We start from the raw sequence: 17,650 nt of genomic DNA on the forward strand, positions 1-17,650 counted from the left end.
GCCAAACAAACACTGCCTTAGCCTGGGAGTATTGTTGCTATACATTATGAATATTTGAAAGGACAAAAAAAAAATTTCTTTCTTTGCTTTTTGTTTAAACAGACTTAGTAATATAATTTAAAATTGTAGACCAGACAAAAAACCGTTTTATCATTAGTCAACAAAGATGTGTGCTGTATACATTATGCAAACCTAAATTTACCAGATTAATTCATTGGCGGGGAGTTGAGCATTTGATTTGAATTTGCCACAAATTCTCAGCAATTATTTTACACATACACTTATTCCTTTAAATAAGCTCTGTTCCTAGAAAATATGTATTTTATTTTTTTATTTTGCCCTGTGGCTCTACTTGGTAATGGTGTTGGGCTGGTACAGTAATTTTCCCAATGTTCTCCACATTTTATTTCAAGGCAGTCTCTTCCTGTCTTGTGGCTTCAACAAGCATCCTGAATCCAGTGAGTTACGGTCGTGTCAAGAATGCCTTAGCCCGGAGCCTTCCTTAGCCCGGGATGCTGGCTTCAGGTGGAATGAATTTAGGGAAGCGGGGTGGGGGTTGGGGGTTGGGCGGGGCCCGGCGGAACCCCTAGGTTTCCCAGAATTCCCTTTGCGGTCTGGCTTCAGTTTGGCGGTCTCCACACGCGGAACAGAAGCAACTGCCATATTTGCCGCCTGAGGGAGGCGCGTGGCCCCAAGCAGTGAGGTAAACTGTGCCTGCAGTAACTTGTTTTGTGGGCGCCGGGCAGCCCCGGGGCTTGCGGCTTCTCTAGCTCCCGCCGGAGCTCCTTCCTCACCTCTGGCTCCTGGACCAGGCCGGGTGTGCGGCTTCGCGCTGTCAGGGCCCTCCTCTCCGTCAGGTCGCCCACCCTCTGCATCTTCTCTTGGCTTCTCCGCGTCCTGGGCCAGGTGCGTGCGCAAGAGAAACATGACCAAATCTAAACGTGACAAATCCACAGCTGTGTGGGAGATTTTAACCCACTTTGCTCAGTAACAGAATAAGCAGACAAAAACTCCGTCAACACAGAGGTGATTAAACAGATAATATAGATCACTGTACCTCACGATTGCGGAATAGACATTGTTTACAAATACATGCAGAATATTTCCTCAAAAAGACTATATGCCGTCCTGAAGTAAGTTTCAGCAAGATCTTATTTTTTATTTATTTTTAAAATTTTATTTCATTGTAAGAACGCTTAATAATATCTACCCTCTTAAAATGCTGTGTGTACAGTTCATGTACAGCAGCTCTCTAGAGCTTATTCATCTTGCTTAACTGAAGCTTTATCCCTATTGTAAGTCCCCATTTCCCCCTCCTCCAAACCCCTGGCAGTCACCATTCCCATCTTTGAATCTATGAATTTGGCCACTTTTAGATACCTTGTATAAGTGGAATTATGCAGCATTTGCTTTTCTGTGACTGGAATATTTCACTTAGTATAATGCTCTCTGGGTTCATTCATTTTGTCTCATACTGTAGAACTTCTGTCCTGAATGGTATTCCACTGTATGTGCATGCCACATTTTCTTTATCCATTCATCTGTCAGTGCACATTTAGGTTGTTCCCACATCTTGACTGTTTTGAGTAGTGCTGCAGTGAAAATAGGAGTATGTTTATCTCTTTGAGATCCTGATTTCAATTCTTTTGGATTAAATAAGCAGAAGTGGGATTGATGGATCATACGGTAGTTCTGTTTTTAATTTTTTGAGGAACTTTCATACTGTTTTCCATAGTAGCTGTACTATTTGGCATTCCCACCCATATTGTGCAAGAGTTCCAATTTCTGCACGTGCTTGCTAACATTTTTAATCTTCTTGTATGTGTAGCTTAATGATTTTCATCAAATTTGGGCCGTTATTTCTTCAGTTTTTTTTTTCTTTTCTGTCTCTCTTCCCTCTTTTTCTACTGCCATGACACATGTTGGTGTGCTTAATGGTGTCTCACTTTTCTCTGAGGCTGTTTATTTTTCTTCATTTTTTCCCTTCCCTCTGTTTTTCAACTTGTGTAATCTCTGTTGATCTATCCTCAACTTTGCTGACTTTTTGTTCTGCTAGCTCAAATTCATTATTGAACCCCATAATGACATTTTCACTGTAGTTATTGTGTTTTTCAACTCTGAAATTCCTCATTCCTTCTACCCTTCAAGATGGTGGTTATTATTTTCTTGCTTGTTTTTTTTAACTTTTAATTTTTATTTGTTTAGTGATTTGGCTGAACTAATTGTGTGAAGTCTATTTCCTCTATAGTGTGCAGCTTCTAATTTTCTTGCTAAGATTGTTTTCCTTTCTTTTTCTCTCTTAGCCTGGATACGCTTGGGTCAACATTAATTAGCCACTTAATTGGTTAAAGCTTCTACTTGAGCCCCCTTAGCCAGTTCAGTTTTTACCCCTTGCCACTAGATATGTGTGTGGCTTTAAGACTGTTATCCCAGGCCAGGGACTTTAGGTTTTTCAGCCCCATGTTCAGCCAGGAACTAGTAGCTTAGAGTTGTGCTCTTTGATTGCTCCTGAGGGAGTACAACCTTGGACATGCACACAGTCTTTCAGACTGCCAGGGTTGAGTCTGAACTTATTTTTCATCCTAGCTTCCTAGGAGTTACCCCTTGGGCAGAGTGTTTCTTGTTCAGTCAGTGTTTGGTCAGAGGCTGGATTCAAGCCCTTTATGCAAATGAGCCTTCCATCCTATTTGATGGGTTTACGTGCAATTCAGGGAGTGCTTTCACATCTGCCCCATCTCTTGTTCTGATTTCTCCTGAGTGGATGAAGCCCAGTGCGTATATATAGCTTTCTTGACCAATAGAATTGACTGTGACCTCAACAGGGCTCTTCTGGCTTTCTTGTTCGTTGGTTCATTCTATTGATGTAATGGCTGCTCTGCTGTTCTTGTATCATGGAGCTACTAGCCTCCTCTTAATTAATGTCCACCAAGATTGCTCTTGTTTTCGTTAACACCCTTAGACATGGAGTTCTGCACTTGTTCTTCCAAGTAAAGTTAATCAGAAACATGGTGTACTCCATATGAAATTAGTTCTTTGAAGTTTTTTGACACTTGCTTTTTGATCTATCATTTGATTTATTTTAGTAAGTGCAACATGTACACTTGAAAAAAAACAGACTTTTTCAAATGTTGCAGAGCTCTTTATGTGTCTAATAGCAAAAGCTAATTGTAATCAAAGATTACATATCCTTATAGGTCTTTCTGTCCACTTGAATTATCAGTTATTCAGGAAATATGTTAAAATCTTTCATTGTATGATATATTGTCTGTTTCTTCTTGTGATTGAATAGCTTTTTGCTTTATATATTTTAAAGATAAGTTCAATAGATGCATCCAGTTTAAAATTTTCTTAGAGTTATAAAATTAATTTGTCACTAATAATATAAATATGTGAGTATTCGTTATATTAGTATTTGCCTGATAATTTTCCAATCCTGTTACTTTTAACCTTTCTGCATTTTTGTATTTTAGGTTTATTTATTTTAAGTAACTAGATTATAAAAATCAACTTGATATTCTTTGCTTTTTAATTGGATAGTTTAATGTATTTACTGGTAATTACTAACATATTACTGACATATTACTGTAGATATCACCAATGCCATGATGTTATGTTCTGTGTTGGAGCTGTTCTCCAGAGTATACCTTTTTTATGGAATATAGTGTGACTTTTATTTCCCTCTAGAGTTGTGTAACATAGTCATCCTGGACAATAAAACAGTATGATGCAGTAATTAAGATATTGGCAGCCTGTTTCTCCTGGGGCTGGGCACTAGGGACAGAGGCAGTCCTGCCTTCTTAGAATGCCCCAGATAAAGTTTCTGTAACATAGAACTGGGGGCCGGAGAAGAGAGTGAGTTGTGGCTCAAATGCCACAGACCCTCATTGTTCTTCCTCATATTTAGTGGATTTTCCTAAAGGAATGTTTCTCCATTTGCTGTATGCCCTTAGGATGATTTCCAGAGATCTTAAATAATAGATCTTAATAATTTTGACCTCTTATATAGTTGTTTTGCTGGTGAGAGAGGATATTGGCTTTACAGCCAGTTTGCCTGGATTACTATCTCTATTGTGGTTCTTCCCAGCAAAGCATCCTTGGGCAAGTTAAGAATATTACTTGTATCTCAATTTCTTCATAATTCTTATCTTTGTAGGGATAATGTGAGCATCACCATGCAGAGTATTTGAAAATGATTAGATTAGAACATAATGAGCACTTGTCCATTACATGCTGACTATTATTAATTTACACCAAGTTGTTTTGTACTTTGCTTTATTTTTTCTGTTTTCTCTTCCCTCTTGTGCTTTTGAATTTATTAAGTATCAAGTTATATCATTTTCCTCCTGTAATGATTTTAACATTTTTATTCCATTTCTTGTCTTTGCATGTATATTCTTGAAATTTTAGTTAGCATTTTAAGCAAAATTTGAAGTTAATGTCTTTATCAAACTCCTGAACAATGCAAAAGACTTTAGAATTCTTTTTTTTTAAATTGAAGTATAGTTGATTTACAGTATTATATTAGTTTCAGGTGTGCAACAGTGATTCAATATGTTTATAGGCTATACTTCATTTAAAGTTACTACAAAATAGCTGTATTTCCCTGTGCTGTACTGTATATCCTTGTAGCTTATGTATTTTATACATAATAGTTTGTAGCTCTTAACCCCATACTGATTCCGTGCCGCCTCTTCCCCCTCCCCAGTGGTAACCAATAGTTTGTTCTCTATATCTGTGAGTCTGTTTCTGTTTTATTATATGTTTTCATTTGTTTTATTTTTTTAGATTTCACATACAAGTGATAACATAGAGTATTTACCTTGGTGGTAGTGTGTAGCTGTGCTGTAGAGCAGGCAGAGCTTGTGTGGGTGCTAGGCATGGGTTGAGGCGTGAGCTGTGACTGGGTGGCTGCAGTCAGAGACCCAGACCAGTTCTGATGTACTGCTTGTCTAAGTGCCAGTAATGTCTGCCTCTGTCCTACTAAGATGCTCTGGGTCTGAGCCACCTTTGTGCCTTACAGCTGAGGTACCCTTCTGCCACAGCAGCCCTAGCCACACTGTGGAGCTGTGTCATGAAGCAAGCAGGGCCTGAGTGGGTGCTCACTTCAGGCCAGGGCATGTACTGGAATAAGTCCAGGTGTGGGGGAGACTGGCAGAGATGCATGCAATTTCAGTGCATGCTCTGCACACTGTTTCAGGAGGGCAGATCTTAAGTCTTCCTTTTTGTTTTAATTTCAGTTATTACCTTTATTTTTATAAATAGCATGATATTCTTCAAGTGTGCCTCATAATTTTTTTTTTTAGGGCAGTATAAAATTCTCCAACTATGTTCTTTTGTGTCAAGATTGTCTTGGCCTTACTTGGTTTTGTTTTTAAATACAAATTTCAGAATCAGGTTGTCAATTTCCATTAAGGAAAAACCTACTGGGATTTAAAGTTTTGTTGAGATTGCATTATACATATCTGAGATAATATATATCTCAGTCTGTGTACATGACTATCTAATAATATTGAATTTTACCATCCATTATATCTCTCCTTTATTTAGGCCTTCCTTAATATCCCTTAGTGATGTTTTTTTACTCATAAATTTATTTACTACATTGTTACTCACAGTTTACTTTTCTAATATTATTAAACATAATTCTATCCTATGTCTGAAGAGTTTGTGAATATGTTTTCCCTTTTTCACTCTGCAGCTTTGTTTTCTCATTGTTTTGTTATTTCTCTTTTTGTTAGTTCATGTTTCTTGGACTTTATTTGTGGGAAGTCTTTAAGGCCTCACCCGAGGTGTGGTCTTTTAGAAAAGATTTCAATTAGTTTCTACCAGAAGCCTGAAACCACCGGCAACTTGTGCGTACTTTAAATTGAATTTTTCGCTTGCAGTATTTTGTACTAGGCATATGGTATAAATTTGGATCATAAATCCAAGTGAATTCTAGGTCTAAGACTATAAATCTTAAGAGAGACTTTTTCTGTAAACCAGAGCTAAGACAAGGCAGAAGAATTTGCTTGCTAAGGTTTCTTTCTATCTGCTTTTGCAAGGTTGATTTTTAAGAATACTTTCATTAAGTTGGTAGATTTTTGTGGGTCTTGAATTTATACGGGATCTGTAACTAATATTCAGTCCAAATCTTCGTCTTCTATTTCTGTATGGAGGCAATTTGAAACCAAGCTATAGGTCACTGGGATCAATAGGTGCCCATAGAATAGCCTCTGACTTCGGTACTTGTTTACGTTTCACTATCAGCCCTAAGGAATTTCCCTTGTTTTCTAGTAAGGCCAACCATATATTAAAATGGTCTTTTAAAAATATTTTGTTCTCTGTGTTTAGATATTTTATGACAGAAAGATTTTACGATAATTGTCTCATTAATGCTGGAACTATGTATTCATCAAGCAAAATCCTAGTTATCAGTGTATTACTAGTGTACCCATGAGTTACTAAGGTGAAGAATATGTACCTGATTAAGGATGTGGAATAAAACCTGAGTATATTGTTACCCATACAACATATTTCTAATTGAGGGTGACTAAATAAAACTATCCTTTCACTGACAAATTAATGAAATGAAATTTTTTGTTAGACATTTACTTGAAAACTCTTGTTACAAGGAATATAGTATTTCTAAGATACTTGTATCTCTTTCAGCTAACTGGATGGTGATTTAGCTGAATTTAGATGCTAATAAATTTGAGAGTCATCCTCAGTAAGGGCTGGAAAAAATTTACTGGTATTATTGTTTGTCATTTAAATATTTTTGTGTGTTCCTGGAAGAATCAATTCTAACAATGTATCTGAAAACTGATAGACACATACCCTGCTAGTCATTGCTGATAAAGGATAGAAGGGTGAGAAAAGTAGTGAGTTTCATCCCATATCTTGGATGTACTACAATCTGTTAGAAGAGATAAATGCAAGGGAGGTAATACAGCACAGTATGGTACATACCATCATAGATGCGCAGTAGGAAGTCTGAGGAGAAATGATTTGGGGAAATCTGAGGAAGTTTCCTACAAGATGATGATACTTGAGTCAGTTCTTCAAAGATGAGCAACAATTTGCCAGGGGAAAAAAGAGAGGGGAAGACATTTCAGGCAAAGACTGTAGCATGTTCTAAGACAGAAGAGATGTAAAAAAAAATTGTGTAATTGGAGATTATGGGGAGAAGGCATGAGTTGTGAAGTGGTAGCCAATGATAGATGATAGTAATGGGATAAGTAAGGGGCAGGTTATGTAGGATTTTTTTTAACTCCATAATAAGAAAGGAAAATGAATTATCTGAATAATAGGGTGCTGTCAGTTTTAGATTTCAGATATGTACTTCAGTATGTCAATTGGCAGAATTATTGGAGACAGATTCTGGGGAGAAGAGCAAAGGAGAAATACTGCAGATGAAAGGACACATAGGAGTCAGTTACAACAAAAGTTTGGTAACATCAAATCATTAATGTCTTTCTTTGTAAAAAGAATAAAACATTTTAGCTGTTATTCTAACATAAGAGAATGATGTACATCATTTACTTTTTTGTAATGAAAATAGTGCTCTAAGGAATACAAGATTTAAGCCCAACTTCTTGAAGTTTTGTGGCGAATGTTAATGACAAGAAGTAAGTACACTTTTGGTTTAAGACAATATTACAAATAACTAATGATTCCTTTGTTTTAATCTCTTTTGTTATTACTAAGTGTTGTCTTTTAGAAAGCTGTAGCATCATAAAAAAGAAACACTAGCCATTCTTTCAATTATTTAAAACATCCTTCAACTTTGTGGTAAAAAAAATATCTTCGTGGACAAGAATACTTTTTCCTTAATGGGGCTAAAGTCAAGATCAAATGTATTTCTGTTTATTTAGTTATCTGAGTAATATTTTAAAAGGTGTATTGACAGTATACATTTTTTATTATTACTCATCTAAAAGGGATTACTCATTTTGAATAGGGAATTTGATTTTGAAGATAAAATCGTTGAGTTAAAGTACTACTAGACAACATCCCTAATCCAGCATTCCCATTCAATTGATGGGAAATCTGAGGGACCAGAATTTGATTTGCCTGGATTACATTGCTAATTTTTTACCAGAACTGAAACTAAAAGCCAGATGTTTGAACTCTCAGTTCAGTTCTTTTTACTTTTTACATTTCCACAAAAATGGTCAACAAGAACTTTATGATTACTACTGAGTGGTTTGAAATACATCAGAATGATTTTCAAGTTATTTTATTGTATTCTAATTATTTGAAAACTAGTTAAACACAGACATTTATATAGCTATAATCTTTTAGTTACATTATTTGAAATGCAGAATACCCATTTTTCTCTCCACACAAATGGTTTTTCTTTACTGAAGGGCAGCCATTTAGTATCACTCATTGGTGAATTTAAGCTTCTTTAATTTCATAGTATTGTTATTTCTATGTCCAGCTTCATTAATTCTGTTTTTAGTAGAATTCTTCATGAGGTTTAATAATAGGTTTTTTCTTGTGAAAGTAATCATTTAAAAAAAATCCATGAAATTACATTAGCAAATCTGTATTCTGAACATTTTCAGAATATCCTTTAGCCAGATATATTTTTTTAAAGTTTTGTTTTTTGTTTTTGTTTTTTTGCAACTGAAGATACTCTTCTGGACATATGATCTTAGATATAATGCATATTAATTCATAGGTTACTTGGCTAATAATTATATAATAGATGCATAAAAAGGCTAAGGACTTTGCAAAGTAAGAACTTTGACTTCTTTATGGTGTTGATCTGAAATTTGATCTGAAAATTGACTTGAACAGAAAGAAGCCAATTAATTCCAATTAAGTCATCTTATACTGTTTACATTGGGGGAAATTATGAAATACACATATTTAGTTCCAATTCATCTTCAAAAATATAAGCATTACAACTGGCATTTTCCACCGAGAATAAACATTTGGTTTTGATCTGACATAAATCCAAGGGACCCTGAAAAAAATTCTCAATCACTGCATCATTAATATTTATGTGTAAATAGGAGTTCATAAAATACATTTAAGTAACAAACTATGTAACATTTATTTACTACCAAGAAATTTGGAAATGGTATTAATTACACTGAAAGGAGTTCAGATTAAAATATTTATAACCAAGGAAATTAATTGAAATTGACAACCATTGTAGATGGCTACTATTATTGTTATTGAACCTGCGAGTTGAAACATGTGGGCTTGAACTTTTGTGCACATAAAAGTTCACAAAAACTGCTTTTAATAGTCTTTATTGTGTATTACTGCTTGGTGCACTATGCACTAGGTTGTTACAAAATTCGTATGAACTTTTATGTATACAAATGTCAGATCAAGTACAAGTTTCATTAATTTTATATATTTTAAACTTCCAACAATAAAAAAACAGAAGCCAAGAAATTAAATACAGTAAAAAAATGAAATATTTATTCTTTTGGCTCAATAATGACATAGCTCACCATTCTTTTTAGTAATAGCAATTCCTTGCATGCAGTTCATCAATACACTACGCGTAAATAGTTTTGTAAAAGGAATTAACAGTAATTTTTTGGTTTGTGCAAAAAACAAAAACTTATATCATGTTAGGTAATTGCACAACTTTGCCACTATGTTCATGGCTAAAAGGGACAGAGCCCAAGTTATATCTCTGATAGCTTTAGTGCAGCAGGAATTAAAAAAATAAGACTAGTCTGCATAAGCAAATACTACAAAAGTTGAGTTAAAAAAAAAACCTTCCATGAATAAAGGGTTATATTGAGGCAACCATAGTTGGTAGAAAATGATCAAGGCTTAAATTTTTGACCAATGTATCTCCTACTGGAATGGTAGAAAATGTAACAAAGAAATCCATAAAACCTATTGTCTAAATTTATTTTAGGAAGTTTCCATTGAAAAGTGTTATGGATTCAAAAGTTTGGTGTTATGATTAAAAATAAAAAGCAAAAGCATAAAATAAAATAAATTGCCATGTCATCAACCTGAAAATAATTTTTTATGTACAAAATGCAACAAATAAAATTGATCATATTTTACATTATTTATATTTAAACAAGTTTTAGACATATTTTTAGCAAAATGTGAAGTATAGGTTTTGACAGTATGCAGTATGCAGTATGTTTCCTTGAAATCTAGAGAGACATGATATGACACTCTAGTTGAATTAAAAATGCAAAAGGAAAGGGGCTTTTAAATAACTGCAAGCTATTCTGCTTAACATACTAGACATAGAGCTGGTTGAATTCACTCTACTACCAACATGTGACTTCTTCTAACCAAGACTTGTGAAGAATGGGTTGAGTAAAATAGAGCAGCATAGGCAATTAACATGCATTAGTGATAGTCTTCAAACTATGTTTAATGAATGATACAGGATACATCCCTGTTGGAAGCTCGCAAAAGACATACACACTGTGGTACATATTTGATTTAATATAAGTTGTTTATAAGAAGATATATTTATATATATATACACACACACGTGTATATATATATATCTGAACATGCACCACAGGATAAAATAACTATTTACATAACAGAGGATGTGTTTAATTGACATAAAATGTCAGCTTTGCTGAGAGCAGAAGATGGCAAAGCAATTCTGCAGCAGAAAGTGGAACAACTATTCTAAAGTGATACTTTAGATATACTTTTCTAGAACAGATTTCTTAGATTACTTTTTTTGGAAAGCATTTAACCAAAATTAAATATAGTGCTCTGGAACTTAGAATAAAATTTGCACTTGCTGAAACAGAATACTTTGCATAAAAATAATCCTTTAAAAATTAGAGGAGACTTTACAGGCACATAACTGTAGATATAAACATAGACTAAAACACTTTCAAAATTAAAGCCGTCTAGAAAATGGAGATACCTGAAATTGTTATTAGAAATTTTTTTCTGGGTTTGAGCAAGAATTTCATCTCTTGGGCAAAACCCTTTTGTCTGATTATTTGAGAGACTTGTGGAGTAGTATCACAGAGCTCTTATATACTATTTTTTCTCAACTTAAACCTCATTTATAAAAATAGTGACATAGTATTATGAATAAACTATGAATTAGCGACCAGGGAAATCCACTAGAACAAATTTTGTAAAAATATGGCAGATATGGAAGTTAAAAATAGAGTGGATGCAAGTACTGTACTAAAAGTGTTTGGTGTAGTTACAACAATCACTTTGCACAACTATCCCTACAGTCTAGGTAGCCATTGAGTTTCTCCTCAGCAGTGTCAGCTGGTAATGAAAACAGCAACCTCTTGTCAGTGTTGATACCCTGACTCACAGAGTTGTAGTGATGAAGAGGTCACTGTCTTGTTATAGGCACTGACCATGAGTATTTGTTAAAACAGTCAGTTTGGCATAGACCTCCTCTGAGAGTCCAGTTGACACACAGACTTTACCTTCTTGGGCTGTAAACAGTTGATCACAAAGATAATTCTTTGTTTCTATTTACTTTTGATTTTCCCTGACCTCTTTCCCTTTGCTTCCTTTTTCTGGTTTGTCTTTCTCAAACTTTTCTTTGTCTGGTTTTGTTACACTGTCATAAGAAGGAGGAGAGGTGGTAGAGGAACTTCCATCTGTTTTTTCTGGGGTGGAGTTCCCATTTAATTTGTCAATAATCATGTCATCTTTTATAGGTAAGTCAATCCTCCCTTTGATTGCCTCTTTATTATATTCATTTAATACCTTTTTTAACCTTTGTTTTAAAAGATAACATCTGAAATTACGCTGAATGATAGCAGCAGACACCTCTTCTTGTTTGCGTTTCAAAGTGGTTGTAATGGGCTCATAAGAGACTTTGGAGGGGTTCGATGCCATGAACCTATCTTCCATCTGTATTCGAAGGGCATCCATCTCTCCACTTTCACCCAAAACACGCTTTGTAAAGGCAAATAAGATGTCAAGGCAGTGAATCCTGTCCCCACTGACCATGGGCAGATCCATGGCAATGAGCTGGACTTTGTTTGGTTTTGCTATGAGAAGCGGAGGATCCAGGGCAGCCGCAAAATCAGAGAGCTTGGAGAACTCTATGAACTGGGTGGCATCTGGGTCAAACTTCTCCCAAACCTCATAGAACATCTCAAAGTCATCCTCACTCAGGGGCTCTGCACTTTCTTCAGTAGCAACACTGAAGTTCTCCAGGATGACAGCGATGTACATGTTCACCACAACCAGAAACGATATGATGATGTAACTGACAAAAAAGAAAATCCCAACAGAGGGGTTCCCACAGTCTCCCTTAACAGAGCTTCCGGGGTGAATTGTGTCTGGGTCACAGTCAGGTGGTGCACTATTGAGAATAGGTGCTAGTAGCCCATCCCAGCCAGCAGAGGTGGTGATCTGGAACAGGCAGATCATGCTGTTGCCGAAGGTCTCAAAGTTGAACATGTCATCGATTCCAGCTTCCTTTTTAACATAGGCAAAGTTGGACATGCCAAAGATGGCGTAGATGAACATGACCAGGAAGAGCAGGAGGCCGATGTTAAACAGCGCAGGAAGGGACATCATCAAAGCAAAGAGCAGCGTGCGGATCCCCTTCGCCCCTTTGATCAGACGCAGGATTCGGCCAATCCTGGCGAGACGGATCACTCGGAACAAGGTAGGGGACACAAAATATTTTTCTATCAGCTCAGCCAGAAACATACCTATGGAAAAATTAGAAAACAGCTAAACAGTGAATATCTTAGACTTATATGAATGTTTTTTCTTTGCAAGGTTAATGAAAACAACAAATTTGTTGTGAATATAAACTTCTGCTAACTATTTGGATCCACTCCCTAATATTACCAATTAAAGATTACAGAGTTTTAGTCAATGATTCTATAATGTCATAAACCAAAATGGACTTTTGCAAAATCCAACAAATTAAATAACCTCACACAGTGGTGTGACAAGATTATATATACCCAATTACTATGAATAGTTATCCTCACATATGAAATGTGCCAATTGCAAACAAAAATTGTTTCTAAAATCTCCAAATATATTTTCTATTTTTGAATACTGACATTCTTCAGTTAGTGAGAAATGAACAAGAGTGTTAAACTTTAGATCTACACACAACATGATTCTCAGATCTAATTTCCATATTACATAGCTGGCAGGCCTTGGAGGACATTTCCTACAACTGCACTTCTTTGTAAACAAACGATTCTTACCTACAATGGAGAGAATCACCACCACAAAATCAAAGATGTTCCAGCCTATGGTGAAGTAGTAGTATCTGAGTGAGAAAAGTTTCAGCACAAATTCTCCAGTGAACAGGACAATGAACACAAGGTTGATCCGAGACAAAACTAGAGTCATATATTTACTTTGGTCATCAGTTTCTACCATCATGGTGACCATATTCAGGCAGATGAGGATCATGATGCTGATATCAAAAACTTGTCTGGTTACAAAATCAAAGACCATTCCTTGGAATTTGTTCTAGAGAGAGAGGAGGGAGAAGGTTAATAGGCATATTTCATAAATAATGATCCAGTAAAATTGCAGATGAAGTCCTTCCACATATGGCTCTGGAGATATGCACCCTTCTCACATTACCCCAAACAAATCTGTTAAAAGAGAAAGAAATGAAAAATGTCATATGACAAAAACAAAACATAATTGTTTTATTTGGGTCCCATGGGAAGACAGAACTGAATTAGACATAAATTGGTGGCAACTGGCTGATAATATGCATGGGCTTTGCTTAATTTTAATAACTATGATAATTTTTATAAAAAATAAGGACAACTAATAATGAAGATTTACAAAGTAGGGTAAAATAGACAGACTTTTAGATGGATGAATATGTCAATTCATTTGTCAACACTTTGGGAATTTTGATTTATATCTTATTTCTGTCTCTCCATCCCTCAAAATATGTCAGTCATTTACTATTTAATTCTGCGTCTTCTAACTATAATATTTAAATGACCATCAGTAAAGCAGATTTACGCCCTTTTGTGTACCCTTCCCTACCTCCTCCCTCCCACCCTCTCCCTGCTCCAATTACTCTTAAAAATGTGTTAAAGTGAAGTTATTTCTAGGATTCATGAGACCTTGTGAAGTCCCAGTTCTAGAGATTACAGGCTTTGTGACTTTGGGTACCATATCTTTGGGCCTCAATTTCCTTTTTCCTTACCCATCTAAGAGGGTAGATGATTTAGAGTACAGCTCTGTGAACATAATCCTCCATTTTTATGTCTTTCCACTATAATGAAGCTCTATAGAGTATGCATTCTGAATGTCTTTTGTGTGAGTGTATTTGGTGAAACAAACTATTTTGATGACACCCTTTTCCTTTCCTCAAAAGGTTAAGAGTATTGTCTAGTAGTCATAAGAATAGAGAAAACCAACAGCATAGAGGGAGGCCATGGGTGTAGAATGGAAGTCTGGAAAACTGCATCTACCTAAAAGGACAAGAGGGTGCCATATAATAAGAGCAGAGGAGCAGGAGCCGGGTGCATTGTTGGCAGCAGTAGGTGGCAGCAGGAGCATGAAGCTTGTTTTGGAAGCAGTTATCGGGAACCCTGACTTGAAGGTTTTCAACGGACAATCTAAAGAACATTGCCTCATTTTTAAGAACTTAATGATTCTTACTGAGAACAGTAGTTGTGAATTGTGTTACACAATATGAACTTTACAATTAGGACATACTATATATTGGTGATATCACCCAATATGTTCTGATCCAGAGCACTGTCTAATTTCATCATACAGAAATAGGTCTTTGGAATGTTAAAGGAGATGAGTAATTCTTACTGCAGGCCGAGGTATGGGTTTCTGAGGTTTCTTGGACCCAAGTTTCTTCATTGCATTGTAATATTTTTTCTGTTCCTCTGTCATAAAGATGTCTTGACCTCCAAAGTAAAGACATAGTATAAAACTGGTTACAATCCAACATGTATTACCACAGTACTTTTACAAAAGTATTTCTGAGTCTTTCCCTTAATCCTTTTTTCAATTTTTAAAGCATATTATCTCATTTTGTATAGATTTATCCTGCCTTTTCTATTTATGTGAAATTCTGAATATTTTAATATTATGTAAAACCCATAATCACATAAAACTTAGATTAGTACAGGATTCTAATTTGATTATATTATGTTTAGGAGAAGGCTTAGGGGTCTCAAATATATTTTCATGAAGGAAAAAGTCTTTTCCTAGCTATTTCAGTGTTGACAGTTTTACTTCTTTATTCAACAATTTTTAAGCACTTCCTGTGTGCTAGACAATGTACCCAGTATTGGAATTACATAGGTATAAGGCACAGTGTCTATATGGGGGACAAAAAAAACACTGCAGAGAAAACAATAAACTACAAGACTCAGAAACAGGCTTTATATAGGGGAGTACCCCTAAGCTAGACCTTAAATAATTATTAAAGGTTTGTTAGGCAAAGCATTTTAGGAAGAGAAAATATCCTATGTAAGGTCATGGAGGGACAAGAGCATGCCTTGTTCAGAAAAGGGCAGAAAATCCATGTAGCTATGTGTGTAGCAAGTGATAGTATTAACGGTGGGTGGGTGGTGACTGCGGAGTAAGGAAGTAGGTATAGAAAATGTGGTGTGGGAGAAGATGAAGCTGAAAAACTGGGTAGAGATAATCCTGAAAGGTTCTGTAAGCAAGGATAAAACATTGAGGCCCACTGGATGTTTTGAAGCAGTGGTCGAATTTTTGAGTCATAAAGACACTACACGAGATCTGCAGAGGATGAACCTGGAGAGGAGCCACCGATAAGAGATTGGAATCTTCTGCAACTGAATTGACCACATAGTGAATGGAAAAGAATCTAAAAATGATCTAAGTCTGTCATGACTATGAGTATCCTGGTTATTTGGATGTATAACAGACAGAACCTCAGAATGGAGAAAGGTGAGAGCTGAGGAATACTTATCTTCTTTTTCTGTTGGTTGAAGTTATCTATGATGACACCAATGAATAGATTCAGAGTGAAGAATGACCCAAAGATGATAAAGATGACAAAGTATAAATACATATACAGATTTTCTTCATATACAGGCTGAAGTTTAACCTAAATAATATTGAAAATATTAAATAATATTTAAAAACACAATAAATACTTGAGCCAAATAACAAATTTGGTGAGTGTTGTTACTTACTATAGAGCTATTTTGCCTTGACCTGAGATATTGTTCTGCAAATGCAGTTCTTTTTTCAAAGTAGTATGGTCTAGTATAATGAAAGTTTGTTATTTTTATGTTTGGTCTTGAATCTGTTTTCCCATTGTGGCTTGCCTGTTCATATTCTTTAGGGTAAATAACAGTGGTATTAACAAGGCAAACATTTTAAACCTATTATTAGTCTTACTATAATTTTTTTGCAGTGTTTTCAACTTGGGTTTGGAAATGCTAGCTCTTGGAGATATGGCTTTAATAATAGAACATCTACTTCTCAGAGGAAAATTCAGCATAAACAGATATGTTCTGAGAAATTATTTTTATTCCTGTTTTCTAACTTGAAAAACTCTGGAACTTGCTTGCTTTTTATCATGATATTTTTGGGAACTGCTTCACAGACTGGTTTATCATACTCTTGAGGAATAAGGAGAGACAGGTTACTTCCCCACTGAGCAGCTTTCCCAATCTTAAAAATCTCATTTACTGGACCAATCTGATTTTTATAATCCGTGCAGTTAGATACCCTTTCATATTAGATATATAATAGGTACGTATTAACCAAAATATCATTTATATTGAAGTGAATTGACTTGAAAAGATAATTTCTACATGCAGTTGTAAATGTTCTGATTGCATTTAACACAAAATTCTGGGCCTTTCAGTTAAATTATCACAAATGTTCACTATGGAAAAATCTAGTAGCTATAAATAGTATTTGAGTGATACTTACATCTCGTGAATCAACAGCTGCATACATAATATCCATCCAGCCTTTAAATGTGGCCTGTAAACAACATATATTTGAATTCTGCATAAAAGCCTAATCCCAAAATATGCATTTTACTATGTGAAAATCTGGTAGTGTTATTAAAAATAATTTTTTGTACAATATTATGAAATATTCTATTGAAATTAATTGAATGAATAGTGAAGTTGAAATAGGACAAGATTTTATTTCAAATCTGGAACTCTTTTTCTTTGTCTTGGAAGATATTCTTGTGTTTTTTCTACACTAAAATTTAACTGGGTGAAATTTATCTCAGTCTGAAATCCCTTTCATACCAAAAGGTAAGCTCTATGATTCAAACCTATGGTGTGTTTAAACACTACTCAATCATTTTCTTTAAATGATTATTGATTAGTTAATATACTGTCAATTAAGTCAAAATTATTAAATATTACACATTTTGATATTCATGCCGTAAGATTTGCATTTCCACACATAGTAGACCCATACTCCTTAAATGTTGGTACAATTATCTAGCTAATAATCCATACACTTAATTAATCACAACAATAGAATGCATTATTTTAATACATAAAATTGCTTATTTGGCAATGATTGCTTCAGAAAACTAAAAACAGTAATAACACAATAGCACTCAATAATATAACAAGAAAAAACAAGCAGAAATATAAAATTGCATTAGAACATACGAACAGCTGAACGCTGGGGAAAATACATTATGAAATCACTGCAAAATATCTTTACAGTCAAGACAAGCTAATAGTAGCAGTATCATCAT

At 35.1% G+C, this 17,650-nt stretch overlaps 1 protein-coding gene across 7 annotated transcripts in view; it reads right to left on the bottom strand.

The window, feature by feature from the left end:
• Window positions 1-9,438: 9,438 nt before the first annotated feature.
• Window positions 9,439-17,650, bottom strand: part of SCN3A (sodium voltage-gated channel alpha subunit 3) — a 113,505-nt gene continuing 105,293 nt past the window's right edge. For all 7 annotated transcript variants that reach the window (XM_064484865.1, XM_031451569.2, XM_064484866.1 and 4 more), the window contains 5 exons: window positions 16,855-16,908; window positions 15,881-16,018; window positions 14,746-14,850; window positions 13,155-13,425; window positions 9,439-12,641 (listed from right to left, as the gene is read on the bottom strand). In XM_064484865.1, coding sequence (XP_064340935.1) covers window positions 11,446-12,641; window positions 13,155-13,425; window positions 14,746-14,850; window positions 15,881-16,018; window positions 16,855-16,908 — 1,764 coding nt within the window. In that variant the 3' untranslated portion in view covers window positions 9,439-11,445. The remainder of the gene's footprint in view (window positions 12,642-13,154; window positions 13,426-14,745; window positions 14,851-15,880; window positions 16,019-16,854; window positions 16,909-17,650) is intronic.

Source organism: Camelus dromedarius, chromosome 4, assembly GCF_036321535.1.
Source record: "Camelus dromedarius isolate mCamDro1 chromosome 4, mCamDro1.pat, whole genome shotgun sequence".
Lineage (NCBI taxonomy): Eukaryota > Metazoa > Chordata > Mammalia > Artiodactyla > Camelidae > Camelus > Camelus dromedarius.